At 44.6% G+C, this 25,000-nt stretch overlaps 1 protein-coding gene across 1 annotated transcript in view; it reads right to left on the reverse strand.

The window, feature by feature from the left end:
• cacna1hb (calcium voltage-gated channel subunit alpha1 Hb) overlaps positions 1 to 25,000 on the reverse strand; it is a 135,816-nt gene that overhangs the window by 40,051 nt on the left and 70,765 nt on the right. The window contains exons 10-14 of the mRNA XM_090194653.1: positions 21,529 to 22,105; positions 18,714 to 18,928; positions 15,910 to 15,996; positions 13,087 to 13,238; positions 1,032 to 1,217 (exon numbers count right to left, since the gene is read on the reverse strand). Of these exons, the coding sequence (XP_090050779.1) occupies positions 1,032 to 1,217; positions 13,087 to 13,238; positions 15,910 to 15,996; positions 18,714 to 18,928; positions 21,529 to 22,105 (1,217 nt within the window). The remainder of the gene's footprint in view (positions 1 to 1,031; positions 1,218 to 13,086; positions 13,239 to 15,909; positions 15,997 to 18,713; positions 18,929 to 21,528; positions 22,106 to 25,000) is intronic.

Genomic DNA, 25,000 nt, shown 5'->3' on the forward strand with positions numbered 1-25,000 from the left:
ACACACACACACACACACACACACACACACACACACACACACACACACACGCACACACACACACACACACACACACACACACATTATACACTCAGTAACTTCAAAAAGAAAGATGAAAAACCTGACTATGATGTAATCTATTACCTGGCAATGATGTCATCTATTACCTGACTATGATGTCATCTAATACCTGACTATGATGTCATCTAATACCATCTCATGTCATCTAAGAGCTGACAACATACCTGACAATGAAGATGATGTCATCTAAGACCTGACAACACACCTGACAATGAAGTTGACGTCATCTATGACCTGACAACAAACCTGACTATGAAGATGATGTCATCTAAGACCTGACAACAAACCTGACTATGAAGATGATGTCATCTATGACCTGACACCGTACCTGACTATGAAGATGATGTGAGAAGATCTCTATACCTGAATATGATGTCATCTAGGACTTGACAACACACCTGACTATGAAGATGATGTCATCTATGACCTGACAACACACCTGACTATGAAGATGATGTCATCTAAGACCTGACAACAAACCTGACAATGAAGTTGACGTCATCTATGACCTGACAACATACCTGACTAAGAAGATGATGTCATCTAAGACCTGACAAAAAACTATGAAGATGATGTCATCTAAGACTTGACAACATACCTGACTATGAAGATGATGTCATCTAAGACCTGACAACATACCTGACTATGAAGATGATGTCATCTAAGACCTGACAACATACCTGACTATGAAGATGATGTCATCTAAGACCTGACAACAAACCTGACTATGAAGATGATGTCATCTAAGACCTGACAACAAACTATGAAGATGATGTCATTTAAGACTTGACAACACACCCGACTATGAAGATGATGTCATCTAAAACCTGACTATGATGTCATCTAATACCATCTAAGAACTGACAACAAACCTGACTATGAAGATGATGTCATCTAAGACCTGACAACGTACCCGACTATGAAGATGATGTCAGAAGGTCTCTACATACCTGAATATGAAGATGAAGAGCATGAGCAGCATGCAGAAGGTGGCTACGTTGTCCATAGTCTTCATCAGAACCACCAGCTGTCTGCGCAGGGCGGGCAGGAACCTGACCAGCTTTAGGACCCGCAGCAGACGGAACGTACGCAGGACAGACAGACCGCCGTCCGCCTGCCCAACGATCTCCCATACACTTTGAGAGAAACACATAAAACGTTACAGCTAGCTTAGCATCGAGCAGCAAGTTATAGATAGCTTAGCATCGAGCAGCAAGTTATAGATAGCTTAGCATTGAGCTTCAAGTTATAGATAGCCTAGCGTTGAGCAGCAAGTTATAGATAGCTTAGCGTTGAGCAACAAGTTATAGATAGCTTAGCATTTAGCAACTAAGCTAAATAGATAGCTTAGCATTGAGCAACAATTTATAGATAGCTTAGCGTTGAGCAACAAGTTATAGATAGCTTAGCATTGAGTAACTATTGATAGCTTCCCTATGGAAAAATTATATATTGGAATATATTTCAAGAAAATATAAAAATATTTTAAAAAATATGAAATATAAATATGAAGGGAAAATGTATTTGTCAAATATATAGATAAATAAAATATATGTACATATACTTGTAAAACATTAATGCAAAATACACAAATCACCACTCACAGCCTTGTCTACCCGATGACAGTGTTGAGTCTCTGTTGACCTCTGACCCCTTAGCATCAGGTTCCTAAAGTGGTGTTTTGTAATGTCGAGTCTCTGTGGACCTCTGACCCCTTAGCATCAGGTTTCCTAAAGTGGTGTTTTGTAATGTCGAGTCTCTGTTGACCTCTGACCCCTTAGCATTAGGTTTCCTAAAGTGGTGTTTTGCAAATGTTGGATCACTGTTGTAGTTGAAAATACACACTGCATCTATTGACATATAGCCTTTTGACATTTAGCCTATTGACAAATAAATTAGCTAGCTTTAGTGAAGGTTGGGGTCTCTGATTGAACTGGCTAGCTAGCCTTAGTGAGGGTTGGGTGTCTCTGATAGAACTGGCTAGCTTGCTAAATTAGCTAGCTAGATTATTTATAGCAAAACATAATAATAATAGTAGTAGTAGTAATCATCCTCCTATGTTTCCCTCCTGGCATACCATGGAAGAACTGTTTGAGTATGGCGCCAAGAGGTTTGCTGAACGTTATGATGGTTGTCGGTGGTGGCTACGGTATGGGCAGGCCTAAGCTGTGGACAACGAACACTATTACATTTTATCATTGGCAATTTGAATGCACCGATATACCGTGACGAGATCCTAAGGTTTGTTGTTTGATGGTCGTGCCTTTCACCCGCCGCCATCACCACCCGTTTCAGCATGATAATGCACGGCCTCATGTCGCAAGGATCTGTATACAATTCCTGCAAGCTGAAAACGTTGTCTGGTGCCTTGACCGAACCATGAAAAACAGCCCCGGACCATTATTCATCATCCACCAAACTTTACAGTTGGCACTATGCATTGGGGCAGGTAGCGTTCCCCTGGTATCTGCCAAACCCAGATTTGTCCGCCAGACTGCCAGATTGTGAAGAGTGATTCATCACTCCAGAGAATACGTTTCCACTGCTCCAGAGTCCAATGGTGGCGAGCTTTACACCCCTCCAGTCTATGCTTGGCATTGTGAATGGTGATCTTAGGCTTGTGTGCGGCTGCTTGGCCACGGAAATCCATTTCATGGAGCTCCCGACGAACAGTTCTTGTGCTGCCGTCACTTCCAGGGTGTTGCAAACGAGGACAGATGATCTTTACGCGTTACACGCTTCAGCACTCGGTGGTCCTGTTCGAGGCTGAGTCGTTGCTCCGAGTCATTTCCACTTCACATTAACAGCGCTTACAATTGACCAACTGTACCGCAGCAGTATCCACATACAGTGGTTCCTGCTTTAAAAGTCTTACTACTGCAGAATTATATATATATATATATATATATATATGGTTATTTAGTATGAACCACTGGTACCATCAATGCTAGTTAGTGCTAGTTTGAACACCAGAGGGCATCTTTGAGATTTGATGTCATTCAATAGTGGCTGTACTAGAGAATTTTAAACCTTTTTTTTGTAAGAACATAATATATGAGACTGATTTTAAGAAATTTTGCTTAATTGATTTGATTAATATTATGGTGTTTCTATTACAAGAAAAATGAAAACAATCTGTTAGGACAGAATGGAAAATATGGCGCTGTACAACATGACGGCCGGGAATAGGCTACAGTACTGGGCTATTTAGCTAAATAATCCTGTGTCGTGTGGGCATGCGGTAGACTGGGGTTCAATTCCCCAATGGGGGGGAGGAGTAGGCTGTCCTTGTAAATAAGACGTTTTTCTTAACTGTCTTGCCTAGTTAAATAAAGGTTACACTAAGAGCGTATCATTTCTACAATCTAATGTTCTAATTGTAGTCTAACCAATACCTAAATGGAGAATCAGTGAAAATAAAAATCTCATTGATTTATCAAGACCAGTCTCCATGCTCGTCTCAGAGCAGTGTGAAACGGACCAGTCTCCATGCTCGTCTCAGAGCAGTGTGAAACGGACCAGTCTCCATGCTCGTCTCAGAGCAGTGTGAAACGGACCAGTCTCCATGCTCGTATCAGAGCAGTGTGAAACGGACCAGTCTCCATGCTCGTATCAGAGCAGTGTGAAACGGACCAGTCTCCATGCCTGTCTCAGAGCAGTGTGAAACGGACCAGTCTCCATACTCGTCTCAGAGCAGTGTGAAATGGACCAGTCTCCATGCTCGTCTCAGAGCAGTGTGAAACGGACCAGTCTCCATGCCTGTCTCAGAGCAGTGTGAAACGGACCAGTCTCCACGCTCGTCTCAGAGCAGTGTGAAACGGACCAATCTCCATGCTCGTCTCAGAGTAGTGTGAAACGGACCAGTCTCCATGCTCGTCTCAGAGTAGTGTGAAACGGACCAGTCTCCATGCCTGTCTTAGAGCAGTGTGAAACGGACCAGTCTCCATGCTTGTCTCAGAGCAGTGTGAAATGGACCAGTCTCCATGCTCGTCTCAGAGCAGTGTGAAACGGACCAGTCTCCATGCCTGTCTCAGAGCAGTGTGAAACGGACCAGTCTCCATGCTCGTCTCAGAGCAGTGTGAAATGGACCAGTCTCCATGCTCGTCTCAGAGCAGTGTGAAACGGACCAGTCTCCATGCCTGTCTCAGAGCAGTGTGAAACGGACCAGTCTCCACGCTCGTCTCAGAGCCGTGTGAAACGGACCAGTCTCCATGCTCGTCTCAGAGCAGTGTGAAACGGAGCAGTCTCCATGCTCGTCTCAGAGCAGTGTGAAACGGACCAGTCTCCATGCTCGTATCAGAGTAGTGTGAAACAGACCAGTCTCCACGCTCGTCTCAGAGCAGTGTGAAACGGACCAGTCTCCATGCTCGTCTCAGAGCAGTGTGAAACGGACCAGTCTCCATGCTCGCCTCAGAGTAGTGTGAAACGGACCAGTCTCCATGCCTGTCTCAGAGCGGTGTGAAACAGACCAGTCTCCATGCTCGCCTCAGAGTAGTGTGAAACGGACCAGTCTCCATGCCTGTCTCAGAGCAGTGTGAAACAGACCAGTCTCCATACTCGTCTCAGAGCACTGTGAAACGGACCAGTCTCCATGCTCGTCTCAGAGCAGTGTGAAACGAACCAGTCTCCATGCTCGTAACAGAGCAGTGTGAAACGGACCAGTCTCTATGCCTGTCTCAGAGCAGTGTGAAACGGACCAGTCTCCATGCTCGTCTCAGAGCAGTGTGAAACGGACCAGTCTCCATGCTCGTCTCAGAGCAGTGTGAAATGGACCAGTCTCCATGCTCGTCTCAGAGCAGTGTGAAACGGACCAGTCTCCATGCCTGTCTCAGAGCAGTGTGAAACAGACCAGTCTCCATACTCGTCTCAGAGCACTGTGAAACGGACCAGTCTCCATGCTCGTCTCAGAGCAGTGTGAAACAGACCAGTCTCCATGCTCGTAACAGAGCAGTGTGAAACGGACCAGTCTCTATGCCTGTCTCAGAGCAGTGTGAAATGGACCAGTCTCCATGCTCGTCTCAGAGCAGTGTGAAACGGACCAGTCTCCATGCCTGTCTCAGAGCAGTGTGAAACGGACCAGTCTCCACGCTCGTCTCAGAGCAGTGTGAAACGGACCAATCTCCATGCTCGTCTCAGAGCAGTGTGAAACGGACCAGTCTCCATGCTCGTCTCAGAGTAGTGTGAAACGGACCAGTCTCCATGCCTGTCTCAGAGCACTGTGAAACGGACCAGTCTCCATGCTCGTCTCAGAGCAGTGTGAAACGGACCAGTCTCCATGCTCGTATCAGAGCAGTGTGAAACGGACCAGTCTCCATGCCTGTCTCAGAGCAGTGTGAAACGGACCAGTCTCCATACTCGTCTCAGAGCAGTGTGAAATGGACCAGTCTCCATGCTCGTCTCAGAGCAGTGTGAAACGGACCAGTCTCCATGCCTGTCTCAGAGCAGTGTGAAACGGACCAGTCTCCACGCTCGTCTCAGAGCAGTGTGAAACGGACCAATCTCCATGCTCGTCTCAGAGCAGTGTGAAACGGACCAGTCTCCATGCTCGTCTCAGAGTAGTGTGAAACGGACCAGTCTCCATGCCTGTCTCAGAGCAGTGTGAAACGGACCAGTCTCCATGCTTGTCTCAGAGCAGTGTGAAATGGACCAGTCTCCATGCTCGTCTCAGAGCAGTGTGAAACGGACCAGTCTCCATGCCTGTCTCAGAGCAGTGTGAAACGGACCAGTCTCCATGCTCGTCTCAGAGCAGTGTGAAATGGACCAGTCTCCATGCTCGTCTCAGAGCAGTGTGAAATGGACCAGTCTCCATGCTCGTCTCAGAGCAGTGTGAAACGGACCAGTCTCCATGCCTGTCTCAGAGCAGTGTGAAACAGACCAGTCTCCATACTCGTCTCAGAGCACTGTGAAACGGACCAGTCTCCATGCTCGTCTCAGAGCAGTGTGAAACAGACCAGTCTCCATGCTCGTAACAGAGCAGTGTGAAACGGACCAGTCTCTATGCCTGTCTCAGAGCAGTGTGAAATGGACCAGTCTCCATGCTCGTCTCAGAGCAGTGTGAAACGGACCAGTCTCCATGCCTGTCTCAGAGCAGTGTGAAACGGACCAGTCTCCACGCTCGTCTCAGAGCAGTGTGAAACGGACCAATCTCCATGCTCGTCTCAGAGCAGTGTGAAACGGACCAGTCTCCATGCTCGTCTCAGAGTAGTGTGAAACGGACCAGTCTCCATGCCTGTCTCAGAGCACTGTGAAACGGACCAGTCTCCATGCTCGTCTCAGAGCAGTGTGAAACGGACCAGTCTCCATGCTCGTATCAGAGCAGTGTGAAACGGACCAGTCTCCATGCCTGTCTCAGAGCAGTGTGAAACGGACCAGTCTCCATACTCGTCTCAGAGCAGTGTGAAATGGACCAGTCTCCATGCTCGTCTCAGAGCAGTGTGAAACGGACCAGTCTCCATGCCTGTCTCAGAGCAGTGTGAAACGGACCAGTCTCCACGCTCGTCTCAGAGCAGTGTGAAACGGACCAATCTCCATGCTCGTCTCAGAGCAGTGTGAAACGGACCAGTCTCCATGCTCGTCTCAGAGTAGTGTGAAACGGACCAGTCTCCATGCCTGTCTCAGAGCAGTGTGAAACGGACCAGTCTCCATGCTTGTCTCAGAGCAGTGTGAAATGGACCAGTCTCCATGCTCGTCTCAGAGCAGTGTGAAACGGACCAGTCTCCATGCCTGTCTCAGAGCAGTGTGAAACGGACCAGTCTCCATGCTCGTCTCAGAGCAGTGTGAAATGGACCAGTCTCCATGCTCGTCTCAGAGCAGTGTGAAACGGACCAGTCTCCATGCCTGTCTCAGAGCAGTGTGAAACGGACCAGTCTCCACGCTCGTCTCAGAGCAGTGTGAAACGGACCAGTCTCCACGCTCGTCTCAGAGCAGTGTGAAACGGACCAGTCTCCATGCTCGTCTCAGAGCAGTGTGAAACGGAGCAGTCTCCATGCTCGTCTCAGAGCAGTGTGAAACGGACCAGTCTCCATGCTCGTATCAGAGTAGTGTGAAACGGACCAGTCTCCACGCTCGTCTCAGAGCAGTGTGAAACGGACCAGTCTCCATACTCGTCTCAGAGCAGTGTGAAACGGACCAGTCTCCATGCTCGCCTCAGAGTAGTGTGAAACGGACCAGTCTCCATGCCTGTCTCAGAGCAGTGTGAAACAGACCAGTCTCCATGCTCGCCTCAGAGTAGTGTGAAACGGACCAGTCTCCATGCCTGTCTCAGAGCAGTGTGAAACAGACCAGTCTCCATACTCGTCTCAGAGCACTGTGAAACGGACCAGTCTCCATGCTCGTCTCAGAGCAGTGTGAAACGAACCAGTCTCCATGCTCGTAACAGAGCAGTGTGAAACGGACCAGTCTCTATGCCTGTCTCAGAGCAGTGTGAAACGGACCAGTCTCCATGCTCGTCTCAGAGCAGTGTGAAACGGACCAGTCTCCATGCTCGTCTCAGAGCAGTGTGAAATGGACCAGTCTCCATGCTCGTCTCAGAGCAGTGTGAAACGGACCAGTCTCCATGCCTGTCTCAGAGCAGTGTGAAACAGACCAGTCTCCATACTCGTCTCAGAGCACTGTGAAACGGACCAGTCTCCATGCTCGTCTCAGAGCAGTGTGAAACGGACCAGTCTCCATGCTCGTAACAGAGCAGTGTGAAACGGACCAGTCTCTATGCCTGTCTCAGAGCAGTGTGAAATGGACCAGTCTCCATGCTCGTCTCAGAGCAGTGTGAAACGGACCAGTCTCCATGCCTGTCTCAGAGCAGTGTGAAACGGACCAGTCTCCACGCTCGTCTCAGAGCAGTGTGAAACGGACCAATCTCCATGCTCGTCTCAGAGCAGTGTGAAACGGACCAGTCTCCATGCTCGTCTCAGAGTAGTGTGAAACGGACCAGTCTCCATGCCTGTCTCAGAGCAGTGTGAAACGGACCAGTCTCCATGCTCGTCTCAGAGCAGTGTGAAACGGACCAGTCTCCATGCTCGTCTCAGAGCAGTGTGAAACGGACCAGTCTCCATGCTCGCCTCAGAGTAGTGTGAAACGGACCAGTCTCCATGCCTGTCTCAGAGCAGTGTGAAACGGACCAGTCTCCATGCTCGTCTCAGAGCAGTGTGAAATGGACCAGTCTCCATGCTCGTCTCAGAGCAGTGTGAAACGGACCAGTCTCCATGCCTGTCTCAGAGCAGTGTGAAACGGACCAGTCTCCACGCTCGTCTCAGAGCACTGTGAAACGGACCAGTCTCCATGCTCGTCTCAGAGCAGTGTGAAACGGAGCAGTCTCCATGCTCGTCTCAGAGCAGTGTGAAACGGACCAGTCTCCATGCTCGTATCAGAGTAGTGTGAAACGGACCAGTCTCCACGCTCGTCTCAGAGCAGTGTGAAACGGACCAGTCTCCATGCTCGTCTCAGAGCAGTGTGAAACGGACCAGTCTCCATGCTCGCCTCAGAGTAGTGTGAAACGGACCAGTCTCCATGCCTGTCTCAGAGCAGTGTGAAACGGACCAGTCTCCATGCCTGTCTCAGAGCAGTGTGAAACAGACCAGTCTCCATACTCGTCTCAGAGCACTGTGAAACGGACCAGTCTCCATGCTCGTCTCAGAGCAGTGTGAAACGGACCAGTCTCCATGCTCGTAACAGAGCAGTGTGAAACGAACCAGTCTCCATGCTCGTAACAGAGCAGTGTGAAACGGACCAGTCTCTATGCCTGTCTCAGAGCAGTGTGAAACGGACCAGTCTCCATGCTCGTCTCAGAGCAGTGTGAAACGGACCAGTCTCCATGCTCGTCTCAGAGCAGTGTGAAATGGACCAGTCTCCATGCTCGTCTCAGAGCAGTGTGAAATGGACCAGTCTCCATGCCTGTCTCAGAGCAGTGTGAAACAGACCAGTCTCCATACTCGTCTCAGAGCAATGTGAAACGGACCAGTCTCCATGCTCGTCTCAGAGCAGTGTGAAACGGACCAGTCTCCATGCTCGTAACAGAGCAGTGTGAAACGGACCAGTCTCTATGCCTGTCTCAGAGCAGTGTGAAATGGACCAGTCTCCATGCTCGTCTCAGAGCAGTGTGAAACGGACCAGTCTCCATGCCTGTCTCAGAGCAGTGTGAAACGGACCAGTCTCCACGCTCGTCTCAGAGCAGTGTGAAACGGACCAATCTCCATGCTCGTCTCAGAGCAGTGTGAAACGGACCAGTCTCCATGCTCGTCTCAGAGTAGTGTGAAACGGACCAGTCTCCATGCCTGTCTCAGAGCAGTGTGAAACGGACCAGTCTCCATGCTCGTCTCAGAGCAGTGTGAAATGGACCAGTCTCCATGCTCGTCTCAGAGCAGTGTGAAACGGACCAGTCTCCATGCTCGCCTCAGAGTAGTGTGAAACGGACCAGTCTCCATGCCTGTCTCAGAGCAGTGTGAAACGGACCAGTCTCCATGCTCGTCTCAGAGCAGTGTGAAATGGACCAGTCTCCATGCTCGTCTCAGAGCAGTGTGAAACGGACCAGTCTCCATGCCTGTCTCAGAGCAGTGTGAAACGGACCAGTCTCCACGCTCGTCTCAGAGCAGTGTGAAACGGACCAGTCTCCATGCTCGTCTCAGAGCAGTGTGAAACGGAGCAGTCTCCATGCTCGTCTCAGAGCAGTGTGAAACGGACCATTCTCCATGCTCGTATCAGAGTAGTGTGAAACGGACCAGTCTCCACGCTCGTCTCAGAGCAGTGTGAAACGGACCAGTCTCCATGCTCGTCTCAGAGCAGTGTGAAACGGACCAGTCTCCATGCTCGCCTCAGAGTAGTGTGAAACGGACCAGTCTCCATGCCTGTCTCAGAGCAGTGTGAAACAGACCAGTCTCCATACTCGTCTCAGAGCACTGTGAAACGGACCAGTCTCCATGCTCGTTTCAGAGCAGTGTGAAACGGACCAGTCTCCATGCTCGTAACAGAGCAGTGTGAAACGGACCAGTCTCTATGCCTGTCTCAGAGCAGTGTGAAACGGACCAGTCTCCATGCTCGTCTCAGAGCAGTGTGAAACGGACCAGTCTCCATGCTCGTATCAGAGTAGTGTGAAACGGACCAGTCTCCATGCTCGTCTCAGAGCAGTGTGAAACGGACCAGTCTCCAAGCTCGTCTCAGAGCAGTGTGAAACGGACCAGTCTCCATGCTCGTCTCAGAGCAGTGTGAAACGGACCAATCTCCATACTCGTCTCAGAGCAGTGTGAAATGGACCAGTCTCCATACTCGTCTCAGAGCAGTGTGAAACGGACCAGTCTCCATGCTCGTCTCAGAGCAGTGTGAAACGGACCAGTCTCCATGCTCATCTCAGAGCAGTGTGAAACGGACCAGTCTTCATGCTCGTCTCAGAGCAGTGTGAAACGGACAGGTCTCCATGCTCGTCTCAGAGCAGTGTGAAACGGACCAGTCTCCGTGCTCGTCTCAGAGCAGTGTGAAACTGACCAGTCTCCATGCTCGTCTCAGAGCAGTGTGAAACGGACCAGTCTCCATGCTCGCCTCAGAGCAGGGTGAAACGGACCAGTCTCCATGCTCGTCTCAGAGCACTGTGAAACGGACCAGTCTCCATACTCGTCTCAGAGCACTGTGAAACGGACCAGTCTCCATGCTCGTGTGAAACAAACCAGTCTCCATGCTCATCTCAGAGCAGTGTGAAACGAACCAGTCTCCATGCTCGTCTCAGAGCAGTGTGAAACGGACCAGTCTCCATGCTCGTCTCAGAGCAGTGTGAAACAGACCAGTCTCCATGCTCGTGTGAAACGGACCAGTCTCCATGCTCGTCTCAGAGCAGTGTGAAACGGACCAGTCTCCATGCTCGCCTCAGAGCAGTGTGAAACGGACCAGTCTCCATGCTCGCCTCAGAGCAGTGTGAAACGGACCAGTCTCCATGCTCGTCTCAGAGCAGTGTGAAACGGACCAGTCTCCATGCTCGCCTCAGAGCAGTGTGAAACGTACCAGTCTCCATGCTCGCCTCAGAGCAGTGTGAAACGGGACCAGTCTCCATGCTCGCCTCAGAGCAGTGTGAAACGGGACTAAACAAGTTGTAGGCGTTTGATTCAAATCCTATTGCTTCTAACTTCAATACGCTCTTTAAATAAATAAGACCTACACCACTTTTAACAGCTCATCACTCAACACTAGTGAGACTCATGTCACCTACAGTAGAAAACAGTATATAGAAAACAGTATATGAAAAACTAAACTAAATGTAATGTGAATCTCCGCCAATAATTACATATAGAGGATGGGAGGATATTTCTGTAACTCGGTGATATTTATTCCCATAGTATAACTCATAACTAAATAAACATTTTGAGGGAGGGAGAGGAAAAGAGACACAGACAAATACAGAGCTAAGGCCTCTTTTGTTCGCCAGTTTTATTGCTTCTTTAATCAGAACAACAGTTTTCAGCTGCGCTAACATAATTGCAAAAAGGTTTTCTAATAATCAACTAACCTTTTAAAATGATAATCTTGGATTAACTAACACAACGCCCCTTGGAACAGAGGAGTGATGGTTGCTGATAATGGGCCTCTGTACGCCTATGTAGATATTCCATTAAAATCAGCTGTTTCAGCTACAATAGTAATTTACAACATTAACAATGTCCATACTGTATTTCTGATCAATTTGATGCTATTTTAATTGACAAGAAATTGCTTTTCTTTCAAAAACAAGGACATTTCTAAGTGACCCCAATTTTTTGAACGGTAGTGTAAATCAATATATAATTTTTTCGTACGGGTTAGCATCGAGCAGCAAGTTATAGCTAGCTTAGAATCAGGCAGAAAGTTATAGCTAGCTTAGCATCGAACAGAAAGTTATAGCTAGCTTAGCATCGAGCAGCAAGTTATAGCTAGCTTAGAATCAGGCAGAAAATTATAGCTAGCTTAGAATCAGGCAGAAAGTTATAGCTAGCTTAGAATCAGGCAGAAAGTTATAGCTAGCTTAGCAATCGAACAGAAAGTTATAGCTAGCTTAGAATCAGGCAGAAAGTTATAGCTAACTTAGCATCGAGCAGCAAGTCATAGCTAGTTTAGCATCGAGCAGCAAGTTATAGCTAGCTTAGAATCAGGCAGAAAGTTATAGCTAACTTAGAATCAGGCAGAAAGTTATAGCTAGCTTAGAATCAGGCAGAAAGTTATAGCTAACTTAGAATCAGGCAGAAAGTTATAGCTAGCTTAGAATCAGGCAGAAAGTTATAGCTAACTTAGAATCAGGCAGAAAGTTATAGCTAGCTTAGAATCAGGCAGAAAGTTATAGCTAGCTTAGCATCAAGCAGCAAGTCATAACTAGTTTGTCATCGAGCAGCAAGTTATAGCTAGCTTAGCATCGAGCAGCAAGTTACAGCTAGTTTATCATCAAGCAGAAAGTTATATCTAGCTTAGCATCGAGCAGCAAGTTATAGCTAGCGTAGCATCGAGCAGAAAGTTACAGCTAGTTTATCATCAAGCAGAAAGTTATATCTAGCTTAGCATCGAGCAGCAAGTTATAGCTAGTTTAGCATCGAGCAGCAAGTTATAGCTAACTTAGCATCGAGCAGAAAGTTACAGCTAGTTTATCATCAAGCAGCAAGTTATAGCTAGCTTAGCATCGAGCAGCAAGTTACAGCTAGTTTATCATCAAGCAGAAAGTTATATCTAGCTTAGCATCGAGCAGCAAGTTATAGCTAGCGTAGCATCGAGCAGAAAGTTACAGCTAGTTTATCATCAAGCAGAAAGTTATATCTAGCTTAGCATCGAGCAGCAAGTTATAGCTAGTTTAGCATCGAGCAGCAAGTTATAGCTAACTTAGCATCGAGCAGAAAGTTATAGCTAGCTTAGAATCAGGCAGAAAGTTATAGCTAACTTAGCATCGAGCAGAAAGTTACAGCTAGCTTAGCATCGAGCAGAAAGTTATAGCATTATAACATTAACTCTTGGAAAAGGTTTGGTGAATGATACATTGAAATATTTAATGGAGACACAGACACACACCTGATGATGACGATGACGCTGTCAAAGCCGTTGTACGGGTTCTTGATGTAGCCGAAGAGTCCGAAGGCCAGCAGCTTCAGCAGCATCTCCAGACTGAAGAGACTGGTGAACACTAGATTACTGATCTCTAGGATGTCAGTCAGCTCCTGGGGCTAGGGGGGGGGGGGGGGGAGAGAGAGAAGAGACTGGTGAACACTAGATTACTGATCTCTAGGATGTCAGTCAGCTCCTGGGGCTAGGGGGGGGGGGGGGGAGAGAGAGAGAAGAGACTGGTGAACACTAGATTACTGATCTCTAAGATGTCAGTCAGCTCCTGGGGCTAGGGGGGGGGGGGAGAGAGAGAGAAGAGACTGGTGAACACTAGATTACTGATCTCTAGGATGTCAGTCAGCTCCTGGGGCTAGGGGGGAGGGAGAGAGAGAGAAGAGACTGGTGAACACTAGATTACTGATCTCTAGGATGTCAGTCAGCTCCTGGGGCTAGGGGGGAGGGAGAGAGAGAGAAGAGACTGGTGAACACTAGATTACTGATCTCTAGGATGTCAGTCAGCTCCTGGGGCTAGGGGGGAGGGAGAGAGAGAGAAGAGACTGGTGAACACTAGATTACTGATCTCTAGGATGTCAGTCAGCTCCTGGGGCTAGGGGGGAGGGAGAGAGAGAGAAGAGACTGGTGAACACTAGATTACTGATCTCTAGGATGTCAGTCAGCTCCTGGGGCTAGGGGGGAGGGAGAGAGAGAGAAGAGACTGGTGAACACTAGATTACTGATCTCTAGGATGTCAGTCAGCTCCTGGGGCTAGGGGGGAGGGAGAGAGAGAGAAGAGACTGGTGAACACTAGATTACTGATCTCTAGGATGTCAGTCAGCTCCTGGGGCTAGGGGGGAGGGAGAGAGAGAGAAGAGACTGGTGAACACTAGATTACTGATCTCTAGGATGTCAGAGAGGAAGGAAGTAGGAAGTAGGACTGTAGTGTGGCCAGTAGGGGACAGTAGGGGACAATATGCTGTGTCTGGGTTATAGTAGTACTATAGTGGGGACAGTAGAGGCAAGTAGGGGACAGTATGCTGTGTCTGGGTTATAGAGTAGTACTGTAGTGTGGCCAGTAGGGGCCAGTAGGGGACAGTATGCTGTGTCTGGGTTATAGTAATACTGTAGTGTGGACAGTAGGGGACAGTATACTGTGTCTGGGTTATAGTAGTCCTGTAGTGTGGACAGTAGGGGACAGTAAGAGACAGTATACTGTGTCTGGGTTATAGTAGTACTGTAGTGTGGCCAGTAGTGGACAGTATGCTGTGTCTGGGTTATAGTAGTACTGTAGTGTGGCCAGTAGTGGACAGTATGCTGTGTCTGGGTTATAGTAGCACTGTAGTGTGGACAGTAGGGGACAGTAGGGGACAGTATGCTGTGTCTGGGTTATAGTTTTGGGTTCTAGGCTAGTTGTAATTCTACAGTCAGTAGGGTCAGTTGGTGATGACGATTTGGGTTCTAGTCTAGTTGTAATTCTACAGGGTCAGTTGGTGATGACGATTTGGGTTCTAGACTAGTTGTAATTCCATCGTCAGTAGGGTCAGTAGGTGATGAGGATTTGGGTTCTAGTTGTAATTCTATCGTCAGTAGGGTCAGTAGGTGATGAGGATTGTGGTTCTAGACTAGTTGCAATTCTATCGTCAGTAGGGTCAGTAGGTGATGAGGATTTGGGTTCTAGTCTGGTTGTAATTCTATCGTCAGTAGGGTCAGTTGGTGATGAGGATTCCAGTTCTAGTCTGGTTGTAATTCTACAGGGTCAGTTGGTGATGAGGATTTGGGTTCTAGACTAGTTGTAATTCTATCGTCAGTAGGGTCAGTTGGTGATGAGGATTTGGGTTCTAGGCTAGTTGTAATTCTATCGTCAGTAGGGTCAGTTGGTGATGAGGATTCCGGTTCTAGACTGGTTGTAATTCTATCGTCAGTAGGGTCAGTAGGTGATGAGGATTCCGGTTCTAGTCTGGTTGTAATTCTATCGTCAGTAGGGTCAGTTGGTGATAAGGATTTGGGTTCTAGTCTGGTTGTAATTCTATCGTCAGTAGGGTCAGTAGGTGATGAAGATTCCGGTTCTAGTCTGGTTGTAATTCTATCGTCAGTAGGGTCAGTAGGTGATGAGGATTCCGGTTCTAGTCTGGTTGTAATTCTATCGTCAGTAGGGTCAGCTGAGGTCAGAACCATCGTGGAAACATCATTATTCACTTTTTCTTAATTTCTTCACACACACACACACACACACACACACACACAATCTATCCCCTCCTCTCACACTGAGATCTACACTTTAATTAACACCTCAAGCCCTGTAACCCCACACACATGCTCACATATTGAAAACACACACACACACACACAAACACACACACACACACACACACACACACAGAAAACACACTCTGCGATAGCCTCATCAGGGTGTTGATTTGGAGCTTGATAATCCGTCCATAAACATCACATGATTACCCAAGTTTTGATTAAACACACAAAACCACACACGCACACACACACACGCACGCACACACACACACACACACACGCACACGCACGCACACACAAACACACACACACACACACACACACACACACACACACACACACACACACACACACACACACACACACACCTCCCCTCCCCTCCCCCCTCGCTCCCATGACCTCCCCTCCCCTCCCCCCTCCCTCCCCTCTCCTCTCCTCCTCTGTACCTGTTGGTGGAACTCTATCCCCATACTGAGAGTGTTGATGAGGATGGAGATCATGATCCCTCCCCTCCCCCCTCCCCCCCTCTCCTCTCCTCCTCTGTACCTGTTGGTGGAACTCTATCCCCATACTGAGAGTGTTGATGAGGATGGAGATCATGATCCCTCTGTTGAAGTATCTACTGCTCACCACCTAGAAGGAGTAGGGTGCAGGGGTTAGGGTGTAGGGTGCAGGGGTTAGAGTGTAGGGTTATTTGAAGATCTTAGTAATAATAATAGTAATAATTATAATTATAATATAACAATAATACTACTCATAATTATAATATAATAATATAATAATAATAATACCTACAATTATAATATAATAATATAATAATAATAATACCTATAATTATAATATAACAATATATTATTAATAATACCTACAATTATAATATAATAATATAATAATAATAATACCTACAATTATAATATAATAATATAATAATAATAATACCTATAATTATAATATAACAATATATTAATAATAATACCTACAATTATAATATAATAATATATTAATAATAATACCTATAATTATAATATAACAATATATTAATAATAATACCTATAATTATAATATAATAATATATTATTAATAATACCTATAATTATAATATAATAATATAATAATAATAATACCTACAATTATAATATAATAATATAATAATAATAATACCTATAATTATAATATAATAATATAATAATAATACTAATAATTATAATATAATAATAATACCTATAATTATAATATAATATAATAATAATACCTATAATTATAATATAATAATATAATAATAATACTCATAATTATAATATAATAATATAATAATAATACTAATAATTATAATATAATAATATATTAATAATAATACCTATAATTATAATATAATAATATAATAATAATAATACCTATAATTATAATATAATAATATAATAATAATAATACCTATAATTATAATATAATAATATATTAATAATACCTATAATTATAATATAATAATATAATAATAATAATACCTATAATTATAATATAATAATATAATAATAATAATACCTACAATTATAATATAATAATATAATAATAATAATACCTATAATTATAATATAATAATATAATAATAATAATACCTATAATTATAATATAATAATATATTAATAATAATACCTATAATTATAATATAATAATATAATAATAATAATACCTATAATTATAATATAATAATATATTATTAATAATACCTATAATTATAATATAATAATATAATAATAATAATACCTATAATTATAATATAATAATATATTAATAATAATACCTATAATTATAATATAATAATATAATAATAATAATACCTATAATTATAATATAATAATATATTATTAATAATACCTATAATTATAATATAATAATATAATAATAATAATACCTATAATTATAATATAATAATATAATAATAATAATACCTATAATTATAATATAATATTATAATAATAATACTACTCATAATTATAATATAATAATATAATAATAATACTCATAATTATAATATAACAATATATTAATAATAATACCTATAATTATAATATAATAATATAATAATAATAATACCTATAATTATAATATAATAATATATTATTAATAATACCTATAATTATAATATAATAATATAATAATAATAATACCTATAATTATAATATAATATTATAATAATAATACTACTCATAATTATAATATAATAATATAATAATAATACTCATAATTATAATATAATAATATAATAATAATACCTATAATTATAATATAATAATATATTATTAATAATACCTATAATTATAATATAATAATATAATAATAATAATACCTATAATTATAATATAATAATATATTATTAATAATACCTATAATTATAATATAATAATATAATAATACTCATAATCATAATAATACATTAATAATAATACTCAGAATTATAATATAATAATACAACTCATAATTATAATATAATAATACAACTCATAATTATAATATAATAATAAAACTCATAATTATAATATAATAATGGTAATAATAGTAATAATAGTAATAATAGTTATAATAACAGTAATAATCATAATTTATGTCATTTGTAAAGTACATTTCTTACATGTATGAAGAAACATAACATGTAATATCTTACAATATCTAAAACACAGATATAGATCAGATCAGTCTAACTATATGATCAGTGACAACGTCAATGAGTCCTATAGTCAATATCTAAAACACAGATATAGATCAGATAAGTCTAACTACATGATCAGTGACAACGTCAAAAAGTCCTATAGTCAATATCTAAAACACAGATATAGATCAGATAAGTCTAACTATATGATCAGTGACAACGTCAATATCTAAAACACAGATATAGATCAGATCAGTCTAACTACATGATCAGTGACAACGTCAATAAGTCCTATAGTCAATATCTAAAACACAGATATAGATCAGATAAGTCTAACTATATGATCAGTGACAACGTCAATATCTAAAACACAGATATAGATCAGATCAGTCTAACTATATGATCAGTGACAACGTCAATAAGTCATACAGTCAATATCTAAAACACAGATATAGATCAGATCAGTCTAACTATATGATCAGTGACAACGTCAATGAGTCCTATAGTCAATATCTAAAAACACAGATATAGATCAGATCAGTCTAACTACATGATCAGTGACAACGTCAATATCTAAAACACAGATATAGATCAGATAAGTCTAACTATATGATCAGTGACAACGTCAATATCTAAAACACAGATATAGATCAGATCAGTCTAACTATATGATCAGTGACAACGTCAATAAGTCCTACAGCCTTACATGCTCCAACCTGGCCTGTAGCTCCGCCCACCACCCAACTAGATCTCTGATTGGCCTCAAGGCCTGTCCATCTACACGCCGAAGGCTGTTACCGCGGCGAGGGCTCAGGTTGCCATGGCGCTGGTTGCTAGGTTCAAAATCGGCATGGTCGTTGTCACAAAGCTGGTCGTCGTGGACGCAGTAGGGGCACTGCAACGACTCCCTGTGCTCTGCCTCTGAAAACAGGTAACGCCAGACTGTCAACACACACAGCTGACGGAGACTCGTTACTACACACACACACACTGACAACACACACACACACTGAGAACACACACACTGAGAACACACACATACACACTGAGAACACACACACACACTGAGAACACACACACACACACACTGAGAACACACACACACACACACTGAGAACACACACACACACACTAAGAACACACACACTGAGAACACACACACACACTGAGAACACACACACTGAGAACACACACACTGAGAACACACACACACACACTGAGAACACACACACACACTGAGAACACACACACACACACTGACAACACACACACACACACACTGACAACACACACACACACACTGAGAACACACACACTGAGAACACACACACTGACAACACACACATACACACTGAGAACACACACACACACTGAGAACACACACACACACACACTGAGAACACACACACACACACACACTGAGAACACACACACACTAAGAACACACACACTGAGAACACACACACACACACACTGAGAACACACACACACACTAAGAACACACACACTGAGAACACACACACACACTGAGAACACACACACTGAGAACACACACACTGAGAACACACACACACACTGAGAACACACACACACACTGAGAACACACACACACACACTGAGAACACACACACACACACTGAGAACACACACACACACACTGAGAACACACACACACACACTGAGAACACACACACACACACACACTGAGAACACACACACTGAGAACACACACACTGACAACACACACACTGACAACACACACACACACACTGAGAACACACACACACACACACACACTGAGAACACACACACACTAAGAACACACACACCGAGAACACACACACACACACTGAGAACACACACACTGAGAACACACACACTGAGAACACACACACTGAGAACACACACACACACACTGAGAACACACACACACACTGAGAACACACACACACACTGAGAACACACACACTGAGAACACACACACACACTGACAACACACACACACACTGAGAACACACACACTGAGAACAAACACACTGACAACACACACATACACACTGAGAACACACACACACACTGAGAACACACACACACACACACTGAGAACACACACACTGACAACACACACACACACACTAAGAACACACACACTGAGAACACACACACACACTGAGAACACACACACTGAGAACACACACACTGAGAACACACACACTGAGAACACACACACACACACTGAGAACACACACACACACACACACACACACTGAGAACACACACACACACACTGACAACACACACACACACTGAGAACACACACACTGAGAACACACACACTGACAACACACACATACACACTGAGAACACACACACACACTGAGAACACACACACACACACTGAGAACACACACACACACACACACTGAGAACACACACACACTAAGAACACACACACCGAGAACACACACACACACACTGAGAACACACACACTGAGAACACACACACTGACAACACACACACACACACTGAGAACACACACACACACACACACACTGAGAACACACACACACTAAGAACACACACACCGAGAACACACACACACACACTGAGAACACACACACTGAGAACACACACACTGAGAACACACACACACACACTGAGAACACACACACACACTGAGAACACACACACACACTGAGAACACACACACTGAGAACACACACACACACTGACAACACACACACACACTGAGAACACACACACTGAGAACACACACACTGACAACACACACATACACACTGAGAACACACACACACACTGAGAACACACACACACACACACTGAGAACACACACACTGACAACACACACACACACACTAAGAACACACACACTGAGAACACACACACACACTGAGAACACACACACTGAGAACACACACACTGAGAACACACACACACACACTGAGAACACACACACACACACTGAGAACACACACACACACACACACTGAGAACACACACACACACACTGAGAACACACACACTGAGAACACACACACTGACAACACACACACTGACAACACACACACACACACTGAGAACACACACACACACACACTGAGAACACACACACACTAAGAACACACACACCGAGAACACACACACACACACTGAGAACACACACACTGAGAACACACACACTGAGAACACACACACACACACTGAGAACACACACACACACTGAGAACACACACACACACTGAGAACACACACACTGAGAACACACACACACACACTGAGAACACACACACACACTGAGAACACACACACTGAGAACACACACACACTGAGAACACACACACACTGAGAACACACACACACATACACTGACAACACACACATACACTGACAACACACACATACACTGACAACACACACACACACACTGACAACACACACATACACTGACAACACACACACACACTGAGAACACACACACACTGAGAACACACTCACTCACTCTTATCGTGCTCTAACACCAGTTGCTGCAGTTTGCTGAGCGCCTCCACTGTGACGGTGTGGCCCCTCCCCCTGGAGGTCATGTAGCTGGGGTCGGGGGTCAGGTCGTACAGGTCGTGGGGGTAGATAGAGGGGTAGTTTAACTCCCTGCCCTTCCTCCCTACTCCCCCGTTACTCATCTCCACCCCCACACAGTTAGACGGACGAGGAAGAGGAGGAGGACGAAGGTGGAAGACGCCATGGGTGTGTCCCGAGTGCCGATTGGCCAGTCCGTTCACCTCTCCTTTGGGTGTGTGTTGGTGTGTGTGTGTCCAACAAGTACAGCGAGGTGTGTGTGTAGAGCAGTGTGTGACGGCCCGGGCGACTCTGCGGGTCAGTTTACGGTACAGGTGTCCGATGTAGCGCAGTATCTCCTCGTAGCAGGACCCCGGCTCCTGATAGGAAGCCAGAGTGGAGGCGTTGCTGAGGTAACGGGCACGCTGCTCCGACCTCATCAGGGCGTTCTCGCGCTGCTTTGTCTCTGAGAACTGGGTCGCTATGACGACCAGGCACAGGTTCAGCATGAAGAACGAGCCCACCTGGAGTGGGAGGGACGACAACAAACATGGAGTTACCGTGACAACACACACACACGCAGAGTTATCACGACAACACACATAGAGTTACCAGGACAACACACACGTAGTTACCAGGACGACACACACACACACATATTCAGAACCACATTCCTGAACCACATCCTCAGGGAGGATCACATGTTAAATACTGTTGAAGTCATATGGCTACAGGTTCATCTACCTAAAGCCCATTCTGGTGGGAAGCTGCTATAGACAACCAAGTGCTAACAGTCAGTATCTGGTTAACCTGTGAAATGCTTGATAATGTATGTGATATCAAACAGAGAGGTATATGTTCTGGGCCCACTGAAAGGAAAGCTTGTAGTCAGTCAACCTACCAGGGTCGTTACAAACAGCACAGGAATGAAATCATCAACATCTTTACTAATGCTGCAGAAATTAGCTTCAGATGTAGTGATCACAATATAGTAGCCAACGTTCCAAAGGCTGGGCCTAATATAGTGTATAAGAGGACAGGCTGGGCCTAATATAGTGTATAAGAGGTCAGGCTGGGCCTAATATAGTGTATAAGAGGACAGGCTGGGCCTGATATAGTGTATAAGAGGACAGGCTGGGCCTAATATAGTGTATAAGAGGTCAGGCTGGGCCTAATATAGTGTATAAGAGGTCAGGCTGGGCCTAATATAGTGTATAAGAGGTCAGGCTGGGCCTAATATAGTGTATAAGAGGTCAGGCTGGGCCTAATATAGTGTATAAGAGGACAGGCTGGGCCTAATATAGTGTATAAGAGGACAGGCTGGGCCTAATATAGTGTATAAGAGGACAGGCTGGGCCTAATATAGTGTATAAGAGGTCATACAATACATTTTGTAGTGATTCATATGTTGTTGATGTGAAGAATATTTGTTGGTCTGTGGTGTGTAATGAGGAGCAACCAGACGCTGCTGGGCTGTGGTGTGTAATGAGGAGCAACCAGACGCTGCTGGTCTGTGGTGTGTAATGAGGAGCAACCAGACGCTGCTGGTCTGTGGTGTGTAATGAGGAGCAACCAGACGCTGCTGGGCTGTAATGAGGAGCAACCAGACGCTGCTGGTCTGTGGTGTGTAATGAGGAGCAACCAGACGCTGCTGGTCTGTGGTCTGTAATGAGGAGCAACCAGACGCTGCTGGTCTGTGGTGTGTAATGAGGAGCAACCAGACGCTGCTGGTCTGTGGTCTGTAATGAGGAGCAACCAGACGCTGCTGGTCTGTGGTGTGTAATGAGGAGCAACCAGACGCTGCTGGTCTGTGGTCTGTAATGAGGAGCAACCAGACGCTGCTGGTCTGTGGTGTGTGATGAGGAGCAACCAGACGCTGCTGGTCTGTGGTGTGTAATGAGGAGCAACCAGACGCTGCTGGTCTGTGATGAGAAACAACCAGACACTGCTGGTCTGTGGTGTGTAATGAGGAACAACCAGACGCTGCTGGTCTGTGGTCTGTAATGAGGAACAACCAGACGCTGCTGGTCTGTGGTCTGTAATGAGGAGCAACCAGACGCTGCTGGTCTGTGGTCTGTAATGAGGAGCAACCAGACGTTGCTGGTCTGTGGTGTGTAATGAGGAGCAACCAGACGTTGCTGGTCTGTGGTCTGTAATGAGGAGCAACCAGACGCTGCTGGTCTGTGGTGTGTAATGAGGAGCAACCAGACGTTGCTGGTCTGTGGTCTGTAATGAGGAGCAACCAGACGCTGCTGGTCTGTGGTGTGTAATGAGGAGCAACCAGACGCTGCTGGTCTGTGGTGTGTAATGAGAAACAACCAGACGCTGCTGGTCTGTGGTGTGTAATGAGAAACAACCAGACGTTGCTGGTCTGTGGTGTGTAATGAGGAGCAACCAGACGTTGCTGGTCTGTGGTGTGTAATGAGAAACAACCAGACACTGCTGGTCTGTGGTGTGTAATGAGGAGCAACCAGACGCTGCTGGTCTGTGGTCTGTAATGAGGAGCAACCAGACGCTGCTGGTCTGTGGTGTGTAATGAGGAGCAACCAGACGCTGCACTTGACACACGTTTATGAAATTGCTTATTCCAGTTACTAATAAACAATGGCCCCATTAAGAAAATGACTGTAAAAGCTGTTAAATCCCAGTGGAATGGTGAGGAATTAAAATAATGGTTGAGAAGGATGATGCAAAAGAGATGGCAAATAAGTCTGGCTGTCAACCGATTGGCTGTCAACGGATTGGCTGTCAACGGATTGGCTGTCAACCGATTGGCTGTCAACCGATTGGCTGTCAACCGATTGGCTGTCAACCGATTGGCTGTCAACCGATTGGCTGTCAACCGATTGGCTGTCAACCGATTGGCTGTCAACCGATTGGCTGTCAACCGATTGGCTGTACTGCAAACTGAGAAATCATGTGACTAAACGGAATAAAAAGAAGAAGAAACTAAACTATGAAACAAAAGATAAATGACAGAAAGTATGATGATAAAAATCATTCAATGACATTTTGGGCAAAAAGGCAAACTCAGCTCCATCATTCATTGAATCAGATGCTCATTCATCACAAAACACACTGATATTGGAAATAACTTAAACATTATTTTTCAATGGCAAGATTAGAAAATTTAGGCATGACATGCCAGCAACAAACGCTGACACTAAACATCCAAGTGTATCTGACCAAATTATGAGACAAGCATTGTAATTTTGAATTACGTATGGAAGAAGTGAAAAAAATATTGTTATCAATCAACGATGACAAGCCACTGGGGTCTGACAATCGAGATAGAAAATTACTGAGGATAATAGCGGACAATATTGCCACTCCTGTTTGCCACATCTTCAATCCAAGCCTACTAGAAAGTCTGTGCCCTCAGGCCTGGAGGGAAGCTAAAGTCATTCTGCTACCTAAGA

Source organism: Oncorhynchus mykiss, chromosome 13 (assembly GCF_057628025.1).
Source record: "Oncorhynchus mykiss isolate SJ-2025 chromosome 13, ASM5762802v1, whole genome shotgun sequence".
In the NCBI taxonomy this organism is placed as follows: Eukaryota; Metazoa; Chordata; class Actinopteri; order Salmoniformes; family Salmonidae; genus Oncorhynchus; species Oncorhynchus mykiss.